General features: G+C 45.1%; 1 protein-coding gene across 3 annotated transcripts; it reads right to left on the reverse strand.

The window, feature by feature from the left end:
- Window positions 1–4,550: 4,550 nt before the first annotated feature.
- Window positions 4,551–23,561, reverse strand: LOC137675788 (glial cell line-derived neurotrophic factor-like). Of its 3 annotated transcripts, XM_068422005.1 has the most exons (3): window positions 23,460–23,561; window positions 21,646–21,671; window positions 4,551–5,058 (listed from the first exon to the last, which is right to left on the reverse strand). In XM_068422005.1, the coding sequence occupies exons 1-3, from the start codon at window positions 23,559–23,561 to the stop codon at window positions 4,551–4,553; spliced, it is 636 nt and encodes a 211-aa protein (XP_068278106.1). The 3 variants fall into 3 exon arrangements, with proteins under 3 accessions (XP_068278106.1, XP_068278107.1, XP_068278105.1); XM_068422006.1 differs by lacking the exon at window positions 21,646–21,671 and having other exon boundaries at window positions 4,551–5,035; window positions 23,489–23,561; XM_068422004.1 differs by lacking the exon at window positions 21,646–21,671 and having other exon boundaries at window positions 4,551–5,035; window positions 23,390–23,561.
- Window positions 23,562–23,954: the final 393 nt, after the last annotated feature.

Genomic DNA, 23,954 nt, shown 5'->3' on the forward strand with positions numbered 1-23,954 from the left:
GTTGGCCAAATTTCCAGTTTGCATCACTAAAAATGCCCTCCTGCAAAATACCTGCATTTTCCTTAGACATGTTCATAATACGTCCCAAGCCTCTCATCAGCCCTTCTTGTCTGACAGCACAATGATAACTGATGCAAAAGAACAAAACAAAACCCAAAGCAAAATTAAAAAAAAAAAAAACCACCTTATCAAGATGTCGAGTAATAAGACTTAGCATCTTCCCAATTTTAGGATCAAATAAGTGTAAATGGTTACAGAGTTTTGGTCCATCCTCTTCCCCGTAAATAATTTAACTGGAGACCAGTCTGCTCCTTCCAGAAGGGACCCAGGGTAGTGCTGTCCCTGCTACACAAGCAGTGACATAACATCTCTCCCAGCACTGGCACTACCTAGTGACAAATGAAAGTTTAAGCCCTTTTTGAAATCTTTTACACAACTGTCGTGGTTTAACCCCAGCCAGCAACTAAGCACCACACAGCCGCTTGCTCACTCCCCCTTCATAGGATGGGGTAGACAATTGGAAGGGTAAAAGTGAGAGAACTCATGGGTTGAGATAAAGACAGTTTAACAGGTAAAGCAAAAGCTGCACACGCAAGCAAAGCAAAACAAGGAATTAATTCACTACTTTCCATCAGCATGCAGGTGTTCAGCCATCTCCAGGAAAGCAGGGCTCCATCACGCATAACGGCTACTTGGGAAGACAAACGCCATCACTCTGAACGTCCCCCCTTTCCTTCTTCTTCAACAACCTTCCAGTTGAAGAGTTCAAGCTGCTTTAATACATGCAGGATGCCAGGGAAATACTGCAATACTTACTCTAACCAGAAAATGAAGCTGAAGGTGCCAGCCCATCAGTGGCAAGTCTGGGGTTGCAATGGCAAAACCCCATCTGCTCTCTCCAATATTATCCTCACCAGGAAGGTTGGGGAAGGAGGGTGAAACAGCTCCATGCAAGCAAACCTGTTCCTGCCAGCTGTTACATGGCCCACTTGATAAGCCTTTGATAAGGCCAAGCAGGACTTCAGTGTTGGCCTCATGCTTCCCCATCCGCATAAGAGAAAACGGGAGGTTTGGGCTATAAGATCAGATTCATCTTCAGAGCACCTCACAGTTGTGTTTTATGTAGATGCTCCCTCCAGCTTTTGGGAAAGTGCATGATCTCTGCTGAACGCGAAGCTGCAGGTCATTTTCATGCCAAACGCTTAATATATGCCATATTCAACCAGACTGCAATCAGCAGCCTTTGCGCATGGTGGATGAGCTTTTGCTGCGAGGAGCAGAGGTGGTGGCATGTGAGGAGGAATGCTTTCAATACCTTGTGCTTCAAAAGCAGTGCTTGTGAGCTTTGCTTTGCATTCCAGCAGCTGGTCTAGAGCTGCGTGCATGGCCTCACTCGGTACAAATAAAACCAAGGCATCCATATGCTGTACATTAAAAGAAAGTGTGTTTGATTTCCTGCTCACTGACTCAATGCTCAGATACTCCCTCTTCCTCTCCGTAGCAGTTTTGAGGAGTACAGAGCCTGGTGTCAAAACCTGTAACTCTGTGTGTGTTTATCGACTCTGTGATGGGAACTGCAGCACTTTTAACACAAAACAGTTGAAAAAATGTTGCTGGCCACAGCCACAAAACCTGTCCTCATCTCTTCCATGATGGTGGTGGAAAAGAAAATTCCTCAAGTTGTATTTTCCTATTTAAAGATGAAGGGAAAAGGACTGCCAAAGTGGATGGAATTTAGTCCAATTGATGTAACACCGGTGTTAGAAAAGCAAAATGCAAATCTCCTCTGAGTGCAGGAATTGTGGCTGTGCATAGCCAAGACCACGACAAAGCCACCACAGCCCTGCACGGGCAAGGGGCAGCTTGGGTAACACCAGGCTTCAAGTTTGCCACTGGGTAGCTTATTGCGCCATTGCTTACCATGTATTTTGGAGTCACTTATTGTAGTCACATCACCCATTAATGTTATGTTCTGCTAAGAAGCTACAGACATCTCTGATCCACATTAAAGACCAGAGTGAGATGGAAGAGGAAATCTCCACTGTGTAAAGGACTTGCTGTTTCTTGAGCATTGCCCCATGTGGGTTGGGAACTGGGCAATACTGTAACTTGGAAGAGGTACAAAGGGGAAGAAGCACAAGCAACAACCAGGTAACAACAGAAATTAGTTTTATTTTGTAAAAAGTTATAAAATGAATATTGTACAAAAATAAAGTCTGTAGAGAACTTTGGTTGATTAACACAAATGACTGAGACATAAATCGCAGGTGAAGTAAAAAACTCCAGAGAAGCACACTCCTGTTTTCAGTAAGGTCTTAAAAAAAAAAAATCACAGACTTTACCCTTTTGTATTTTGAACACAGTGATTTGCTTTGGTTGCAGTCTCTTCAATCTGCACAGAAAATGCTTTGGGGCAAATTTTCAACAACCGGGGCCGTACCAGGGCCAGCGAAAGCACACCTCTCAGCACTGCGCCCAGCTAACCGCCAGCAGCGCAGCTAACCCTTGGCTTAGCAGGCCTTTACTGCCCAAATCATGCCAATGCTGGTGGTGGTATCAGCTGTACCACCCGTGCCCAATGTGGAGGGTAAGGTGTCCCTGTGGCAGTGCAAGCATGGACCCTGTGGGCGGGCTCTGAGGCTGCCCTCTGTCAGCCCAGGAAAGCAGTGGAGGTCGGGGTTGAATTACATTTCATACACCTTATATGTCTTCCTATGCCTGTTCTGGACTTTTTTTGACTACTAGACCCTTCTTCTGTGATGCCCCGAGGGGCCTAGGGCAAAATGAGTATGGAGACCCATTGCATGCATGAGATAAAAGGGCAGACAGACCATCATTTTTTGTTTTTCAGTAGGGATTTTTTTTCTTCCTGTTGTTTTTATGGGAGTTGATGCTTCACTGGTTGTCAGGTATGTCTAGTGACCTGCACTGCTGCTCCTTTGGGAGAAAAGTCTCCAGAACAAGAGCTTGTGTTAGCGGTGAGGTATGAATGCCTTTGCTGTACAACCTCCCTCATCCTAAGGAAACTCAGACTGTTCTGCTGTGTGGGTACGATCCTGTAATGTTTCAGGAAATTATACAAAACACTTTGGTTATTTAACACAATTGTTTACTTGCAGGCTATATTAAATCCAGGGCTAACTAGTAAGAGGAATTTAACCTCTTCTATATGGAAATACAGAAGGAAAAGCTTAAATATAACAAGAAATTATAAGGCTAAATGTGATTATTTTCCATTTGTCAATAGTTATATGAGGTCAGTTGGCAAAAAGAGTGAGAAAAAAATGTGGCTACATTTAAAATATGTCTAGAATTAGTTTTTATAACAAACTGCTAATGTTGAGCCAAGTCCTGCGACCCTCACTCGTGCAGAGCCATTGCTGCTCCTGCACATGTATGACTGCAGTAATTTTCAAAAGTATTAGTGAACAGGAGGAAGGGCTGCAGACTTTGGCACTACATTTTGTGAACATAATCAGGATTTTGTTTAAAAGAAAAAAGGTAAAGTAAGTGATTTTTTGCATTCAAGTTAACACTTTCAATCAAAAGCATGGACCGTTGGGAACAACTTAATTATCTCTCTGTATCTTCCAAGCACCTTCTAGTTTGGCATCTTTGAAAAGAAATGTTAATAAATAAGGAGACTCATTACTGAAATGTAATAAATAACAATAACTTAAGCTCAATAAATATCTTCTGTATATTTATGTCTCTGAACGGATGCATTGCATCATATAGTCTTTGCTCACTCTCAATGACCAAATAGAAATGTAGTTACTCAAGTGACGTTAGTCCTTTGTAAACCAAAAGAAACGTGTTTTGTGTAGGCCAGGCTTGTTATTTCTCTTACTATACTAGGAAGAAGTGCTTAAAAACTCAACTTGTTTTCATAGGTAGCAGAAGAATGAAATCCTACACTCATTTTGAAGAAACATGAGATGGAAATAACCAAACTTAACCAGTAAGTGGAACTGTTTTGCTTTGTATTGATACTGGCCCTAGAGAACTTAACCCTGAGAATTTTTATATTTGTCCAATATCATCTTACTTATGAGATTAATCTTCTTCTAGTTTAGAAGTTGTCCTAAGTGCTTAGGAACTGCCCTTCAATGAGCAATAGTACAATGTGTCTTTCAGTAAAGCTGAGGGCGCACGGGATGAGTAAGGTACTTCTAAGCTACTTCTCAGCTAAGCTTCCTGGAATGGATGGGATAACTACAAAACAGCGTGGTATGGCAGGGTTGTGTTTTTAAGCACATTCCTCATGGGTCCAAGTCTCACTGATGGTGGACTCTGTCAAATGGGAAAGGGAACGTGCACACCATCCAGCCATCGCCTGAGCTTTTATTTACTTTCCCATAGGACTTCTTCAAAAGCCTCCATCCTCATGCCCGTCTGCCCCCCCCCGCCCCCGGGCTCCCACGACCCCTTGTTCTGCATTCTTGGTCCTCTTTTCTCTGCTCTGAGCAGACGCTTCCCTGGGAACCTTGGCCCCTCTCTTTGCATCATAGCAAGAATGCAAAACTGAAGCCGCCTCCAGCACGCAGCAGTCAGACGCATCCACACCTTTTTGCGGAATGTTTTTTCAGTATGTGGTAAACCAGGTTATCATCCAAAAAGGACAGGTCATCATCAAAGGCTGTGGGTCTGCAACAAGCTTGCCTTACTTTGTCATTGACTATTTTTTTCTTTCTGATTAAATTTTTTAAAATTTTGTCATATGTGGTCTCAGCTGCATCACAAGATCCACTGCAATACCGGAAAATTAGCTCTTCTTCGGTTTCATATCCCAAATCCAAGTCAGTCACATTTAAATGTATTTCTGTTAAGACACATCCTTGATTTTTGCCCTTTTGATTCCTCCTTCCCTTTTTGCTGGAATTCTCTATATTTGTGGCTGTGTTTTGCCGGTTTCTCTCCCACCTAGAAAAAATTGGAGTCTGTTTATCTGGCGACCTCCTCAATCTTTTAATGGTGGCTTGAATAAAGTCCACTACCTTATCAAACTGATCTTGATAATCCTCTGGCATATTAGCTGTTTGGGAAAGAGAGAAAAGGCTTTGTCACATGTCAGTTGTCATTAATGGAAGTTTACCCATTTGTGGCTCAAAAATGTTAGACACATGCAAGCTGCCCTGCCTGTTACTTCAAAGAGTGCACCCAGGACCCTCAGAAATCAGGGAAAATTTGGAATGGTTTAGATCATCATAGAAACTCATTTGGGGAAAAAGAAATGAGATATGTATGTATCTCTGTAGGTGTCTGCTGATGCTTGGTAGCACTCTGGCACGTCTTTCAATATTGAATGAGCCCTGTCAAAATCAAGGGAAAGAAAAGCATGTCATGATATAAATATTAGTTAATGGGTGTATGAAGCTACTGTAGAGAGGTTATACAGGCTCTTCACAGCAAAGCAGCAACAGGACAAGGTTTCTTTAAAGCAATTTTGTGATTATAATTGTGAATTGTTGTCTTTTCACAACAGCAGTGTTTAATATTGCCAAAGCCACCTATTGCTAAGGTTTTTGGGCAGGACAGAAGGAGGAATTTCCTGGGGTGCCAGGCTGAGCTATTATTCCTGGCTGAATACCTGCTTTTTTAATGCTTTTAGGAGATAATTATCAGAGCTTTTGAAAAATTTCTCATGGAACTATTTCATATCACAAGATACTGATTAGATTGAGTAGAAATAAGTCAGAATAGAAGTATTATGTTAATTTTAAAGGGAAATGTTATTAATGCATTTTCTTTTTATGAAATTAAAATATCTATTTCATTTTTCATTTGATATATACTCTATCAGAGATAAGTTATTCAAGTAAATTAAATGCTGAAGTCAATGAAATATTTTGATACTAGCAGAATGAACCACTTCAAGGAGAATGAAATTGAATGTGTTCTTCTGAAACATTCTGAGATTTCAGCTTTTCATCATGGTTTGGAATAAAATCACATTTTGAAATCTTTAAACTTCCCATGGACTAAATCCTTCAATGTGATCTGCTTTAGTGAATACAGTGATTTAATGGAGGGTCAGGCTGTCAGGAGCCCGTGTGTGGGTGCCCTTATGTTATATTATGAATGATTGTCTTTCAAACACATAAGCAACATTGCAGTATTGAGATTTTTTTTTTCGCAGTCATTGTGCCAAAAATCGAGTCTCTGAGGATTCACTTCCTTTGCATGAAGACTTAAGAGGATGCTTCTTTCTGTATTTAACTCCTAAGTGCCTGCCTACGTAACAGACCAGTGTCACACACCGGGCCCTGCATGTAAGGGGGCTCCATCTCCAGAAGGACCCCTACAAATGTCCCAGGAACTGCAAACACTGGGAGAAGTGATACCTGACACAGTGCACCTGGCCAGGGGTTGGTACCTCCACTGAGCCACGAAGGCTCTCACTCAGTCACGTACTGAGATAGGAACAGCTCCTTAGGCAAAGGCTCAGCGCCACATTTCCCTAATAAGCACTATAACAGACAGGAGCCCTGATGGGAGACCAGGCAGGAAATGTACCCAGCCCACACGTGGTGGCATGAACTCTGTTAACAAGAGAGAAGAAGATACAAGGCTGCCTCCCATTGCCTAGCAAAGGTACACCTTCATATCCTCAACAGAAGCACCAAATATGCAGGAGATGATGGGGGCAGCAGGATGTTAACTCTGTTTTAGTGCAAAAAAGGGGCAATGGGTGCAAGCTGGAACACAGGAGGTTCCACATAAATATGAGGAAAAACTTCTTTACGATGAGGGTAACAACACTGGAACAGGCTGCCCAGAGAGGTTGTGGAGTCTCCTTCTCTGGAGACATTCAAAACCCGCCTGGATGCGTTCCTGTGTGATATGGTCTAGGTAATCCTGCTCCGGCAGGGGGATTGGACTAGATGATCTTTCAAGGTCCCTTCCAATCCCTAACATTCTGTGATTCTGTGAAAAATCTGCTGAAACACAGTGCATCTGCACTTAAGGAGGAATATGGACCCCATTCCAAAGCAGCCACATCCTAGAAGCCCCCTTCCATGATAAAATTGGGATGGATCAGAAGTATATGGTTTTTCATGGACGGCTCCAGCAAAATAGTGAAGATTGGTAAAAGAATTTGCAGGCAATCTTGTGCCTTCGCATAATGAGGGTGACACATGGGAAGCGAGATCCTATAAGCTGTAGAGTTTGGGACTGGGAAAAGTGAATTCCGCTGTGTTTTACAGGTATCCAATGCTAATGGCAACAATCTCCCAGACCAGTGACTGTGAAAAGACATGAAGGAGGGATGGCTGCTACCTATACAGCTATATGGGACCTGAACAAAGCAGGACCTTGCGCCAAGCCCCATAAGCCTGTGAAACCAATGGTAAGTGCACCCTTCTTGCACTCCTCGGTCATTAACTCTGTAGCAGGTACCAAAATATCCACTATGAGCCATACCTACTGGAAGGGGGTAGCTTGGATAGATGTGTCCATTGGATGCACCACCTGGCTCTGCTGCAGGACAGGCTCATCTGCCTATACCATACAAATACTGCCCTACTGAGCAAGGTCCAGGTCAAGGCGATGGGTGGGCTACGTTCCTTAAAAGCAAGAAGGGGTAGATACCTTGCTAGACTCAATCAAGCAAGACAATCCACGTGGAGCTGGCACAGCCCCATCGCTGAAGTACAACCTTGGCCCTGGCACAGATACAGATGGAGAGGAGTTTGGCAGGAGGCACTTGTTCTTGTTGCTGTGGGACCAGGTGGTTTCTAGGTTTCTTACACAGAAGCTAGGTTTCTTAGCTTATAACCCAATAGGGGAAGGATGCGGCCCTGAGGAGATGGCTCTAACTAACTGTGCCATTCCCCACTCTCACCTTCAAATTACCCCCTCATACTGCTGTGACTACCCCGGCCCACACCTCCGTCACATATTTCTGGTCCAACCCTTGTAGCAACAGTATGACACAATGAGACGTTGGCTGTGGAGAGTGAAATACAACCATCATGGAAGTATACTCGGGTTTAATGAAATCCATGCAAGGGTCAACCATCAGGAAGGAGCTGGGAGATTGTTACAGAGAAACCCAACTTATACGTGGAGACTCTTGTCTGCAACTTTATCATATTTATTGCAAATCTGGTATGCTGCCTTTGCAGTGAGGGAAGTAAGTCTCCCCCCACCTAAGAAGGGAGAAACAAAACTGTGGATTACCTGAAGAGATAACAAACCAACTAGGCACATCGTTTTTAAACTGCTTGCAATTCAGGTGCAAAAACGTCACCTACCCCTGCAACAGTGCTATATGCAGGAGTCTACTTTGGTTAAATATTAAGCAGATAGTTATAGGGTCCAAGCACTGTCCTGCCCAAGCCAATCCAAGTATGCCCTGGAGGGTAGATGAAGAGGAGGAAAGGCCCATGTTATGGACTGTGTCCCTGCTCAGAGCCCACGCTGACATCTATCCTGATTCATGCGTGATGACTGCCCCAACTGCACCAAGGGAGCTAATGTTGTTGAGTGCCTTCTGTGCTGCAAGTGGCCTATGATACTTAAGGTGGAGGAAACATACTGTAGCCGAGCCCTATGCAACACTCCTAATGAAGGCATGGGGTGTCAACATGGCAGAAGGTGGAAGCAGTAGGGGAAAAAGTAGATCAAGTAATCAAGCCAATAGGGTATCCAACTAGAGGAGCCCTACCTATACACATGGACTTGCTGCAACCAGAGGATGGGGTAATTGGCAGCATGGCTGATCCCGCTAATCTCACTGGGGCTCTAACACAAACCATGCAAGAAGCACTCCAAGCTGTAACCTGGGATGAAGCGTGCGTGGCTGATACATCTAACAGAGCCAAGGATCCCTACTCAGCTCGTCCCCTATTGCAACATCAGGCCACTTGGGAGATTCACTGGGAGGGATGCCAGCACTATGAGTAAGATGAATGCCAATTTTCTGTCTCCAGGGTGGACTTCTCCTTCATCCCAGGGGACTGTAAAATATCCTAAACATATCCAAATCTGTCCAGAGGACTCCTGCAGTGACCCCCAGTATTCAGAGATTACATCAGTTGAGGAAACACAAGGCACATGGGTGATATTCAGGAACCAGTGGGTGGGCACAGAGCCCCCTTAAGGAAATGTGCTGGACCTATCGACCCTGGTCAGTGTCTACCCACCTACAACCACACATGCTGTTATGGGACTATGTGCATACACGTTAACCACAATGGCAGCTGCATTACTGGGCTACCCAATGAGTCCTTGCAAGTTGTTGTAAGCAACAACACCCTCTACCTGTGGAGCCCCAAACTAGTCATGATCAATACAACGATGCACTTTTTGACACATTCCAACTGGACTGCCAATGTGCCCCAAGTTTGCTTCCAAAATTTAACACTGTTCAAGGAACACCTCCAATCCCCCATGATCAGTCAGCCTCAACACAATCCCAAAAAGCTGAGTTTCAACACACACTCAGTGGTGTGGGCCTGTGCTCTTGGTACTGTGTCAAGCACAGCTGGACCCAGCAACGACTGAATCATGGACCCAAGTAATGGGGCTCATACTGATCGGATGTGGCTTGGTGCTAATTTTCTGCTGCTTAACAAAGCATAGTCATTGGTGTGACTACAAACATTCACTGAGTGGCTCACAGAGGTTTGAAGGAAACCTTGACAGCCAGGAGTGAAGTGAGAATTGACTTAGTGGCCTATGCCAAGGTGTCAGTCATGACTCAGTAGGGATATTCAGTTGTTCAATAAGTATGGATGCGAAGCCTGAGAGCCCAAAACAGAATGCTGTAAAAGTTCTTGAAGTAGGACCCTGGGCAACCAAGTAGAAATGCCAGCATTAACACAAGGCATGATGGGTTGAAACAAGGCACTAGAGATAAATGCTAAAGAAGCTACAACCAGCCATCATACATGACTAAGCAATAACCACTGACCAAGGACTAAAGACCATAAAAGGCTAATGGACAGCAGGGAAGGTGGAGAAGACTGACAGCAGGACCACCCCAGCCTGATGGGCACTTGGTAGATGTGCTCCAGGGATGCCAAGACCTCCCTACACCACAGCCACTGCCTATTGAGCATTTGTTTGGTCTCTGCGCTGCAGTAAGTGCTGCTGGGGGTGAAGAGGGTGCTGAGCCAAGCTGCGTGGCTAGGGAACACCACTGCACTCATAGGGGCTGCCTTGGCATCAAGTGCTGGTTTGTAACCCGAATAAAGCCACTTGATTGAGACATGATCTGTTTTACTTAGTTACCCCTCTGTCTCAAACACTGTTTAAAAACCGTTTATAGTCTCAGAATGAAGGTCAACAGCCTGGCAGTTTTGCTTCTCTAATACTGCATGGACTGCGCTGACTTGACTGTGCAGCAGACAGAACTTTCTGTGGGGATTTCACATGGGAAAAGTACATATTATTATCCCTTCTTATAAAAATACAATTTGGATGTGTGTATATGTGTGTTGTATTTACACTTACACACATACAAAGTGCCAGCAGAAAATGCTCAGATACTATGGCAATAAAGGCAGTAAAGACCTCCTCTTAGCAGTAGTCCCTGGCTCCAGGGTGTGAAGGAATTAGAATTTAAAAATCTGAAGCCACCTAGGATAGGATAGGACAGGATGGGATGGGATAGCCCACAACAGCATGTGCTCAATGGTTAGTGAAGGTTGATGCACCTCAAAGCAGGCATTCCCCGAGGGAAAGGACCATACGTCCTAGAAATGTAAAATCCTCCCTCAGGGGGCACAGGGCCTCTGTATATCTTGTTCACAGCATGGCAAAAAGGCTCACAGACCCCATTGGTCTTCCATGTCCAGCTGAACCAGGGCTCTTGATCTGCCAGGAGTTTATCACAGGATCAGAAAATGCATAAAAAAGCAAAGGAGGAAAGAACAAAACATCACAGGACTGGTGAACACAGGAACCCAGAAGAGTGACCAGGATGGGCACAGAGTTGGTCAACACCAAACATCCAAAACTCCAGGATTCAAACAAAAATAAAGAAATGAGACTCATTTAAAAGACATTTAAAAAACCAAGAACATTTGCATTGTCTGCTTGCTGTTTGCTTGCTTTATGAACCTTTAGGGCACACTCGGATCATAGTTTTGACCCACCTTTTGGGTTAGGAACACCCCTCTTGAATGCAAACTGAAATTCTCACCTGACTGCTGCTCTCTGGAACCTGAGGCTTTGACCTGCCTGTTCCTGAGCACAGTCCCTGTCCCCTGGACACTGCAAGAGCTGGCAGCGTGTACGGGCGCAGGCTCCTCCAGCCAAACACCAGTGGTGCTCCCCACCAACCTCTGCAGAAAGCCGCCTCGGAGCTCTGCTTTGGGCATGCAGGGAAATGTGCATTCTTCTGGGCATCTTCCCCGCTGCAAATGCCAGCCTTTGTAATTCCAATTAATTAGAGACACTGCATGCCAGCAGGACCGGGATCTGATGCCTGCACTTTTTAGAAGAATAAATTATACAGTGTTTAGACAGACTTCTGCATAAAATAGGTCTAAACAAATATCCAAACCAAACTTGTCACATTCTCAAGAAAACAGTTTCCATTAAGGAAAAATGGACAATTTATTTCTGTCTGTTTAAATGTGACCACAATTACATTTTGTGAAACTATTCCTTTGATTTCACTAGCAACAGATTTATTTTAAAGCCAAATATTCCCCCACAGTGGCAGTAACTCAGAATGGTAGAGCAAGAAACCATCAGTTTGTACCTAACCACAAATTGATTTCAGTGGGAAAAGATGGATCTCCAGCTTTTGAGAAAAAAATCCAGTTACTCATTTTGGTGCCTGGTTATGGATTTAAAAGGCTAACTACAGTCTCTTCTGACTATGCTGTCTATTAGAGTTTACAAGAAAAGCTTAAATTCTATTAATTGCAAAATAGTAATTTATATAAGTGGGTTTTCCTTTTTTTATATCTCATAAAACTTGACGTTTTAAATTATTGGAAACTGCACTTTAAGGAATAGTTTTATATATTGATCTTGGGAAAATGTAATTACATCACTGCAGCGTCATTTGGCACTTTGCATATCCTGAGTTAAAGTGATATAATAAAAGTCACATAAGGTATACTAAAAATTATAAAATTAATTTTTTTATTTTACATTGTAGTTTTTATGTATGCATTTGTCCTCAGCATGGCTTCACCAAGGGGAAGTCATGCTTAACCAACTTGATAGCCTTTTATGAGGACATAACCCGGTGGATAGATGATGGTAAAGCTGTGGATGTGGTCTATCTCGATTTCAGTAAAGCGTTTGACATGGTCTCCCACAGCATCCTCGCAGCTAAACTGGGGAAGTGTGGTCTGGATGATCGGGTAGTGAGGTGGATTGTGAACTGGCTGAAGGAAAGAAGCCAGAGAGTGGTGGTCAATGGGACAGAGTCCAGTTGGAGGCCTGTGTCTAGCGGAGTCCCTCAAGGGTCGGTACTGGGACCAGTTCTATTCAATATATTCATTAATGACTTGGATGAGGGAATAGAGTGCACTGTCAGCAAGTTCGCTGATGACACAAAACTGGGAGGAGTGGCTGACACACCGGAAGGCTGTGCAGCCATTCAGAGAGACCTGGACAGGCTGGAGAGTTGGGCGGGGAGAAATTTAATGAAATATAACAAGGGCAAGTGTAGAGTCCTGCATCTGGGCAAGAACAACCCCATGTATGAGTACAAGTTGGGGGCAGACCTGTTGGAGAGCAGCGTAGGGGAAAGGGACCTGGGGGTCCTAGTGGACAGCAGGATGACCATGAGCCAGCAGTGTGCCCTTGTGGCCAAGAAGGCCAATGGCATCCTGGGGTGTATTAGAAGGGGTGTGGTCAGCAGGTCGAGAGAGGTTCTCCTCCCCCTCTACTCTGCCCTGGTGAGGCCGCATCTGGAATATTGTGTCCAGTTCTGGGCCCCTCAGTTCAAGAAGGACAGGGAACTGCTAGAGAGAGTCCAGCGCAGAGCCACAAAGATGATTAAGGGAGTGGAACATCTCCCTTATGAGGAGAGGCTGAGGGAGCTGGGTCTCTTTAGCTTGGAGGAGACTGAGGGGTGACCTCATTAATGTTTATAAATATGTAAAGGGCAAGTGTCATGAGGATGGAGCCAGGCTCTTCTCAGTGACATCCCTTGACAGGACAAGGGGCAACGGGTGCAAGCTGGAACACAGGAGGTTCCACTTAAATATGAGGAAGAACTTCTTTACGGTGAGGGTGACTGAACACTGGAACAGGCTGCCCAGAGAGGTTGTGGAGTCTCCTTCTCTGGAGACATTCAAAACCCGCCTGGACGTGTTCCTGTGTGATATGGTCTAGGCAATCCTGCTCCGGCAGGGGGATTGGACTAGATGATCTTTCGAGGTCCCTTCCAATCCCTAACATTCTGTGATTCTGTGATTCTGTGATTTGTGGGATTGCATAGCTACTACATCAAAAGTTCAGGCCAAACATTTAATAAAATTAGCAGGATATTTCTCTTAAGCACAGCTGTCTTTCAATTAGAGAAGTTCAAACAGCAGCATTCAGACTCTTGTTTAAAGTATGATTTCAAAGTTCAAGGAGGTTAATCCAGCTCATTATAATGATAAGCATTATTTAGAAAATTCAGATCCAGATCTGTGTTAGGATCAAATGGCACAGTTCTGGTACTTTAATCTGGGACCTTCTTAACTAAAATATTTTAATTTCCTTTCTTTCCTGGTTGTTTTTTAAGTTTCCTCCAAAGTTATACTCACAAAGATGTTTCTTCTTAGATCATTTGCTAGTGGGAAATATACAATTAATGTGTCTCTAACTGTGACTGCAATGAATCATCCTCATTTTTTGCTGCTTATGCAGATGACTATGGTATACCATTTATTCATTAATTATTTTTGTATTTAGCTTGCTTTGCAGTAATGTTTTCAGGTACTTATTATAGTGGACAAGCCCTATCCAAACACAGAATCTCCCCATCTCACACCACAAACGCGTACTTTAGGAGACTATCGGAGTAACCTGTTTGTGGAAGTGTGACCTTAGTGAGGTTAAAATTACCAATGTGATGATCAGTCTGCTTTGTAAAGTAAAAAGGTGTGAACTGTGGTGGGGATAAAACATTTATTTTATTAAAAATTAAATACTTTTCATGAAAAACAAAGCCTATCATGCAGGCATCAAAGCAAAAGCAGGTGTTAAAACCAGTTATACCGAAAAGTTTTCAGGATTTAAACAATTATAATATCACCTCTCTGAGGCATGACTTTGCTTTCATGCCTTACATGAAAATCTGTGAGGCTAAGAGTGAGATGGAAACCAGTCAGTTGTGTCCATTAGTAAACAGAGCGTCAAACACACCAGGGTCAGCTCATCTTTAAATGTTTAATACAGTTCTGGTTCACTATCTCACTCCCTGCCTCACCAGCTCCCAGGAAACACTGTATCCTCCCCTCCAATTCAGAGCGCCCTTAGAAATGGAGACTCTCACCGGTGTCACTTGTCTCTCATCAAGGTAAAGTGCTAAGTAACCTGGAGGATGACTCCGGGGCCACTCACACCAGTCAGGTACAATAAGGCAGCACTGGAAAAAGGCACAGGGTTAACCTACCTGGTGTGCTTGTTCCTAACAGAGCAGCCAAGTTTTGTGTTTGTAGCTCACTAGCTAACCCCGATGCTTCCCATGTGTTGGCCATAATGGCAAATTTGCAGAGTACTACGTATTTTCACACTGCCATGCTTGGCAGTGCCTCCCTTTGCATCTTTTGCCTGCTTTCTCACAGGTATGAAATACTGGTTCCTACCGGAAGAAAGAGGAGAAACAACAGGACCATCATAATTGCTGCCAGTTGGGGGAATGACCTGGTAACAGAGGGAAAAAGTAAGGTCAGGTGAATTGTGTGAAGTAAAGGAAGCTGCCTTGCAAGCTGACCTGTCCACACAAGTTTCTTGTTTTTTGTCTGGTCCAGGCAGTTCACAAGATCCTGACTGACTTTGGGCTGGCACCCGGGGCTGGATCCCTCCTTTGGCCCCTGGGCAAAAGGGTGCCTCATCTGGCAGTCAAGCAGCAAACGAGCAGCAAGAGGATGTGGTCTTGCCTCTGATTCAGAGCTTTGAAAAAACAGCTCTGAAGCACTGAGGACCAGACAGCTTTTCAGCGGTCGCTCTTGAGGTTTTGTGACAGCTCCTGCAGTAGCTGCCAGGAGCCCGTCTGCACTAGGGCCTTATTGTACGGGGCTGTGTGGGTACTCGAGCACCCATGAGTCAGTCTCTGCATCTGAAGAAGTTACGGCATAAACAGTGTAAAAGGGGGAAAAAGAAAAAGTGGCAATGCCCTGCCTGAAGCCACTGACTGAGCAGGAGCCAAACCTGGGTGAAACACATACCTGCCTTGTTGCCCACCATGTCTCCTCACTAAGGCCTTGTACCCCTCCAAATCCATACCATGCTGAATAAATCTCCATCTTCCCAGTAAAACCTGGGTTTATGCTTAATATTTGGTTCTGTCCCATCCCTGCAAGAGCCTCAAATGAGTATGTATGACTGGGACCCAAAACCTGTGACCTCTATTAGCAAGAAGGCATGCAGCCAGCTAACAGGCACGGCACTGAGACTTTAACGGAGGAAATACTGTTGGTAATAAAAAGAAATTCTCTTTATCTTTCCTGGTGCAGAAGTGATCCAGCCCAGCCCTCGCGCGACATCAGTAAACCCCTATATCAGTCACCCAGCCCCACTTTAGTGCCAGCTCACTGAACGGGAACAGTGTAACAGAAATAACAGCAGAAGTGTCACTGCAACAACAGCTCAACCCTACTCCAATCAAGCAACTCTTCCCAGGCTGCCTGTGCTCTTACACTGCATCTCCTGTTGGGTTTTAGGAGTGTCCCCAAGAAACAAACACAGGCAGCAAAGCAGCAGGAAGAAACCCTATCCCAGTCTCTTCCCTGGGGCAGTAAAGCAGAGCCACCTGGGCAAAACCATGGCTGATGCCCCTACTGTGACAATCTCTGCTGCTGTCAGATTTTGATCTGACCTATAAATAATATGCGTTCTTCTACTGTTGCCTTTCACCACCTGCATTTCAATCTGTTTACAATAGGAACAATATGAAAAGTTTTAATATCGCAGTTTGGAAAATGTTCTTATTATAACAATCAGTCCCTCACTCTAGGACAGGTGCTACATGCTCCGCTGCAGGAGGTCTCACGCTGGGATGTGTGGACCAAGACCTGTCAGATGGCGTCGGCAACTGCTCAGAGGCAGTTGGGCTCCAAAGAGCTCTGCCCCTTTCCTAGCTGATACACTGGATCCACACCTCCCTGTCAGAAATTTCCTAAGTAATTGCTGGTTTTGCCAAAGAAATCTTACATGCTTGGGATGGGAGGACAAATGCGTCCTTACAGATGCAGGAAAACAAGTATTTTGATTTCAGTGTTTGCTTCTTTTGAAGCCTATTCCTGTTCAATAATCATTAAAGCATTTGTACAAGTCTCACTGACTTCAAAGAAACGTACCTACAGGTTTCAGTTTAAGTGCTATACCAATACATACAGACTAAGGCAAAAGCCTAAATATCTGCTAGTGTCATACAATGTGGCTTTCTTCCTTAAAAAAAATGCTGATATTTCAATGTATATTTTGTGTCTTAATGCTTTGTTTAAACCTTTCTCAAATAAATCTTTTTGATTCTGTTTTCTTTCTTCTCTTCTTTCTTCTTAGGATTGGATTTCCAAGAATCATTTAAATATTTCCTTTGGTTCCCCTTAACAAATATTACTTGATCAGAAACTACAGCTGTTTTTGTCAAAAATGACAATTGTGCAGTGTCAACCACTCTACCAGCACTAATGTGGCAGTGGCCTATTTAGATGTCTGATGACCCTGAACATGGTTATGTTGCAATATTTAGTATTCCTCATTTATTATTTGTCATTAACTTATTACCTCAGAAGTATGAGACTCCTCAACAGGTGTAGTTATATGGGGTTTTGCCTATGTAATACAAGTTTTAAGTTGCAGTTGTTTGGTAGTGTGCGTGGGGGATGAGGACTGGATATTTGCACTAGATATCCATCCCTGATCACCTGCAGTTATGGGGGATGGGACTCAATGACCCCAATGGCTTCTCTCAACCTCTGTAACTCTAAATATTTTAAACTTACTTTATGCAGTCCTAATCAGGAACAGTATAATTTACAAAGACATTACAACCTATCAATCTGAAGATCCTATTCTAGTGGACAAATAATGCCTCCCCTAACAATTCATCAATAGCCACTACACAGCTGAATTCTTCAGCCTTCCAAGAAAGGTTTCACAGCTTGTCATCTGCAGACCCTGAACACAGAGATTTCTAAAATATATTAAAGAGGTCTATGAAAGGTGACCAAGAAAAGCATGTTCGGGTATGTTATCTAGCAACACACACCTGCAAAACATCTGTAAGGATCCACACTTCCACTGGGAAATTTTTGAGGTCCCTAAATTGAAAAAGAGCAAAGACATAAAGCTTTAAACAAAGGATAACTGTTAAAATCAGAATAAAACCATATTCTTTTGCATTTCAGTCCTTTCCTCCTTAAGTCTCAGAATACCTTTCACAGGAGTATATTCAGTAGTTATACCTGAGACTGCAGAGAAATCGGCTTCTAGGGCTAAATGTATCTGGATTTACCCAGATGTGTCCTGTTCTTTCTTTTTTTAGAATTTTGCCCATGAAAAAAAAGGCGACTTTGAATGCTTAAGATTTCTAAAAGCCTAGATAACCTGGGCATGCCCATGCAAACAAACTTAACTATATATATATATATATATATATATATATATATATATATGCTGGCCCAGAGACACACGCACACTCGGTCTGACACTGGCTGGATGCACCGGCTGTACTGGATACACACAGATCAAATGACACAGTGTGGCACCTGCTCAGTGTGGCAGATATCTCTCCGATGCATTGGATTTACTGTGCATGGGCAGGTTACCTCTGTAACTTCTGGGTGTCTTAGACTAAAGCGCATATGCCACACCATAAGTGTGTTGAGCAGGAAAGTCTGGATAGAAACATGAGAGTTCTGGTTCGTAACACTGAATGTGCCTATAAATACTGTAGGGAAGGAAATGCATTCATTTGGAAGTATAATTTAATATCATTTTTGCCTTAAAGAGCCCTACAATATCACTGCTTATTCTAGATACCTTCCATACTGGTTGATAATGTTGCAGCTAAATGCAGTAACTTAACATTAAATACCCCTTAGCAGGGGTATGAAGAATGTTTAACAGAGGTATAATGTACACATAACACAATGTGTTATGGTATAACATACCAAAGGAGCTCCAACAACAAATGACCATCCAGTGGCCATGGAGTAACTCAGTCGTTATAACACAAAAAAAACATCTTTTCCTTCTATTAAGAGGGAAAAGCCTATGGTGAGATTTTTCATTTAATTCTACATGCGTACTGCTAGTTCTTACTAAAGATGCTCAGTTGATCAAGAGACTATATATCATATCCTGGATCTTAGGATACTCCAGGCCTCACATACATGTTGATTACGGCCATACAGTGGCAAGCAGTTACAAAATGTATTCACTGGGAACTGCATATAAGTCAAACCAAGTGTTTGGCTCCCTCTGCACTGTCATGCTTCTGTTATGGAAACTGTGCATGCCAGCCACCATAACAGGGTTCCACTCTCGGTTTCCTCCCCCTCTACACTGCCCTAGTGAGGCCACACCTGGAGTACTGTGTCCAGTTCTGGGCCCCCCAGTTCAAGAAAGATAAGGAATTACTGGAGAGAGTCCAGCAAAGGGCTACAAAGATGATCAGAGGACTGGAGCATCTCTTATGAGAAGAGGCTGAGAGAGCTGGGTCTGTTTAGCCTGGAGAAGACTGAGAGGGGATCTTATCAACACTTACAAATACCTTAGGGGTGAGTGTCAAGAGGATGGGGCCAGACTCTTCTCAGTGGTGCCCAATGACAGGACAAGGGGCAATGGGCACAAGCTGAAACATGGGAAGTTCCATCTGAATATGAGGAGGAACTTCTTTACTTTGAGGGTGACAGAGCACTGGAACTAGGTGAACCTGCTTTGGCAGGGGGTTGGACTAGATGATCTCCAGAGGTCCCTTCCAACCCTTAACTATTCTGTGATTCTATGATTCTGTGAAGCTGCTGTTTTTAGCTTATAGTAATTTGGTTTATATTTGTTCTGTTCACAGTTGCTATTTAAGCTAATTGTGTCCTTCCCCCAGCAGACTGTAGCATGACGAAAAGAAAGGATTTTCTAACTTTACAAATGCTACAGCTACTCTTCTTCATGTGAAATAAGCTATCCCATGAACATTGATGCCTACAACGTCTACGAACACTGGGTTAATCTCAAATGCACTGCATTTATGGAGGCTACTCTCACTCCAGCATCCAGTCAAGTAAAAAAATGCAGAAGATTGCAATTGCCAACACCCTCTGTCATCTCTAATAACTGCCCTGAACAGCAAAGGTTAGCGCATTACACCTGATAAGCCTGGGAGGTTAGCATCTTGCCTGTAGGCTGGAACGAAGGAAGGTTTTGAGACAATCTGAAAGAGATGGGGTAGCATCAGGTGACCTCAGAGCACTTTGCAGAGAAAGCAGTCCCATCAAATGAGAACACAAAAAGGTGTCGAGGGCCTGGGAAAACAGATCTGTGCTCCAGCAAGGTGTTTGGCCTGTCCCTAGGAGCGGGACACGATCTCACAACCCTACTAACCCCCGCTGCCGATGGTGTATGGGAGACCTGACCTCCCTGGAGTAAGAGCAATGCACACCTCGGAGCGCAACTGCCACTCCCTACCCAGCCTGCATGGGGATCACTTTAGGGGAGAGCAGTGCACCCCTCTTTAAACACATGCAGCACCTAGTCCTGCTCAGCGCCCACATATTGCCCTATGCAGATGAGCCAACGTGGGTGATGATGGCACTCCCACCACTTTGTGAGCTGCCTCCTGCAAAGGCACTCAGCGAGGTAGCTGATCAACAGTATCCACAGAGATATTAATGCATGGCAGGTCCACCAGCAGACAAGCCGGGGAGCTGCAAGCATGCATGCATGCATGCTCGTGGCATACTGCTCTCTGCTTGTAAGAGAAACCTCGAAGAGGAGAGGGAAGTCTACATGGTGTAGATGTGACTCCTCTTGTGTATGTCGTTCTATGTCTTTCGTGTGTTGAAGGGTGTGTGCCACCAAATGGTAAGCAGAGAGAAACAAATGTCAGACACAGACAGTGGTGACTCGAACAAAGTGCTGCTGCGGTGGGAAGGCAGCGATGTGCCCAGATAGGATCAGCCTCATGGACTCTGTGTTTGCAGACTGTTCTCCAGACACCACATACTTTTAAATCAACTAAAAATGGTGTAAAAGTGGATCAAAGCATTTCACTGCTTTCTTACAGCTGCCTTTCTGCAGCTCTCCCTTGACTCATCTGACTTGGCAATGTAGCAGAGAGAAGAGTTTCTGACTTTTGGGCACGGGCGCTGCGTAAACCACTGCTGTGTAAAGATCACAGGAACTCCCTGGATTTTCCCCAATTTCTGTTGTGAAGAACAGCACTGTTTACTTTCCCCTTGCAGCCAGGCCTATCTATTTGTGATATGCATGGTTAAGAGATCGAGACCAAACTATCAGTCCTTTCTGAAATGACTGTCCTGGGTGATAACCTGCAACCCAGCTCTGCTTGGCAAAGCCTACATCTGTACCCTGGAAACAGAGATTTCTGGAAGAGGCTGTCTATTGATACTACCATAGCTCAGGTAAAACACAGGCTGTCTTTCTTCCCACTTCTTGTTTACCCAATCCATAGAAAAAAAGGAGGAAACAATGAGAAGTTTTGGATACTAGGAACAGACAAGACTGCTACTGCTACCTGTGCCTTTGAGCTGCTGCGGAGAAATCAGCTCACCAGGAATCACATTCCCAGAAGTAAGTTTCAAGATAAAAGCAGTATTGTACAAATACTCCCACCTTGGAAAGACAGAGCATTAATGCTCTCCCACCCACGCTGCTTTCCCCTTATCGCTCTTCTTGCCACCAGCGCTGCAGCAAGCCCATGCAGAGGGGACTGGCACAGCGGCCTGAAAAGCTGATCACTGCCTCTCGTAGGACAGCTCAGTGCCCTGCTACCTTCCTGTGACGGACAGAGTTTGTATGCCTTAAACAACTTGTTTGACAACTCTGGCTGGAGGAGGGGATGTGTGCTACAGAGGCCTGCAAGTCTGGCAAGAGATAAAGGCCTTGGGAACAGAACAATACCCCTGCTGTGCCTTAATTCACGTGATTTACAACTCTGGCTGAAGGAAGAGATAAATCCTGTGGAGGCGGGATGGTATCTTTTCCTTGGGGCCAGCCTACATGTGCAACAACTTTGCAAGGCATCAACCACACTTGTGCAGAAGCGGGGTCATACAGCGGACACCACAACTAGGGGGGATCACGACCACCAGACACCCCTTGGGGGACCACCAACTCATTTCGAGAACAATCTAAGACTACAAAGCGCAGGCGTCCCAATTAGCATGGGAAGCGAGCAGAGGGGGGGAGTCAAGAGGGATGTTACCACCCTCTCCTATCTTGCATGCAAATGACCTAAAGTATTTAGACCTTCTCACTTGGGATGCTGTTGTGCGCTCCCGCCCGCCACCTGAGGACCGATCCTGCAAGCGATTTACCGGAGGAGCAACTCTGCAAGCAACTTACCAACTCTACAGACAACTTACATCGCTGGATCCAAGGGTGGTGATCTCTCTTTTCCTCTCTCTCATAGTCTCTATCCTCTTTCTCTTTTCCTTTTCCCTTTTCTCTCTTTTCTCAATGCCTTTAGAAACCCAAGACACTTACAACCATGCAACTTTCCCTGTACTAATAAATTGTTCTTAATTTCATACCAGTTATTTGGTGTCATTTCACCTTAATTTACTCCAAGGGATTTATGAACTAGTTGCGACCAGGTCGTAACACTTCCCCGTCACGCAGCTTGCCATGGAGAAGATCACCACGTGTGACAGTTCCGCAGCCCTGGCAGGCTGGAGCCCTGGGAGGAAGCACTTTTGGCTGACCTCCCTGCATGGAGGGGCTGAAAGGACCGTCAGAGACTTCTGGTCTGCGAGCCGCAGGAGACCAGGCTAGGATGGGAGGAGGCAGCAGCCTGGGAAAGATTCCAGCAGGGGGAAAACACAAGCAAGAAAAGGAAATAGAGAAGACTAAATGGGGAAGGACATAGATATGTGTGCGTGGGGACAGACAGAAGAGGACATGGATGTTAGAGAGGGGATGCAAAGTGGAGTCACAGCACATGATTCCCTGCTCAGCACTTCCACACTGCGTTAGTCCAGCTGCTCCCAGAGAAACCAGAGCGGGGCTGCCCATGGCTGGAACTGCAGCAGGTGCAGGGAAAGGACATGCCTCCAGATAAGGAGATAAAAATGAATCCAAAGTACTGGATACAGTCTGCATCCCGCAACGAGCTGAACAGAGAGGGCTGAGCAAGGGCAAAGGGAGCAACCTCTGAGCTGCATCTGTGCCTTTGCTAAGTGAATATCTCCACAATTCATGTGAGTATTTTGCCACTTCTTACTGAGTCATATTAACTCTCACTTTAAAAAGCCACCGGTGTTAGCATAACACTCACATACTGCTGTGAAAATCCTGTATCTGCTATTGTAGGAGACCTATTATTAGCGAGGCATTATTATCTGTCATTTGGATTGTAAGCTGTCTTACTGTGAGCCAGTTCATGTGGATTGCTCTGCATCAAGCTCCTGACCCTGCCACCGCTACTCTTCTGTAAATTTCCACATGGACACACTAATTTCGGGATCAGGATCCAAGGAGGATTTAATGAAACTCAGCAGCACTCCAGGATGTGTACAGTGCCTCCTACCATGGAGCCCGATCTCCATCAGGACTTGTGCCCACTACAGACAGTGAATAAATGCATTGGCAGGTCTGAGCATGAAGAGGAGCTTAAAGCGGTGGGGAAGGAGTTTCAGTGCCTGCACTGGGAGGTGTACATACCTGATCCTCCTCCTATCTCCTTTGCATACAACTAACTTTCCCATCTCTCTGGGTTTTTCAAGCAAAGGGATCTTATGATCTCCAGGAAGGTAGGGCTGGAGGTGGGGGTGTGGGGGAAGGGGGGGCATTGCCACTGCAATTGCCAACCCCAAGCTTTGGAGGATGACTTGGTTTGGAGCTGCTGGAGCCAGATCAGAACCACTGATCTTGCCTGGGGGAGAAGTGGGGGCAGAAAGTGGGGAGGGAAAGTGTGTGTGTGGGGAAAGCAGGGGGGTCCTTTCCTCACCCTGATGCCTGGGCAAAGGGGAACAGGTTTAGCAAGACAGACAGTGGTGGCTAGAAGGGGAATGTTTCTTACAGTCACTGTGCACAGCATAGAGAGGCAGCAGGCTGATGGGGGAGAGATCGTCTTCAGGCCCCTCTATCACTGAAGGGGGCCCCTTGGGAGGCATCTTACCGGTGGCCAGGGGCGAGGTGGAGACTGTGTTGAGCAGCACCACGCAGACAGCCACAACATCCCATAACTTCATCTTAGATCTCCTTCCAACACAGGCCCCTGGCAGAGAGGAGAGGCAGGGTTAGCTACCAGCTTCTGTGCTCCCCCAGTCCTGCCCCCTTCCCTGACAGCCCTGAGACAAAGCTGTGCAGCCTCACACCCCAGATCAGCCAGGTCCACCCTGCCAGGCCCGGGGACAGAGCAGGGGGAAACAACCTGTGCCTAGCTCACCTTCCAAACCCCATCCCCATTGCCTCCCAGAGCGAGGAAGGTGGGCTCTCCCCAGCAAGCAGTGTGGGAGAGGGCAGTGCAGGATGGCCTCCAGCCCCTCTATGCCCAAGTAAGCTGCTTTGGGGGATGTGGGCAGGCAGGTCCCAGAAGCCTGTGCCCAGGGATGTGGGGGTGTGACCGTGTCCCTGTGCTGGCA

The sequence above is a fragment of the Nyctibius grandis genome, chromosome W (assembly GCF_013368605.1).
Source record: "Nyctibius grandis isolate bNycGra1 chromosome W, bNycGra1.pri, whole genome shotgun sequence".
NCBI classification, from domain to species: Eukaryota; Metazoa; Chordata; class Aves; order Nyctibiiformes; family Nyctibiidae; genus Nyctibius; species Nyctibius grandis.

Excerpts from the sequence above, each read along its gene's own strand:
- LOC137675788 (XM_068422004.1), bottom strand. The coding sequence starts at position 23,561 with ATGAAGTTATGGGATGTTGTGGCTGTCTGCGTGGTGCTGCTCAACACA. Across the intron at positions 5,036-23,389 it reads CTATGCTGTGCACAGTGACT|CTAATATGCCAGAGGATTAT; the intron begins GTAAGAAACATT and ends TTTCCCAAACAG.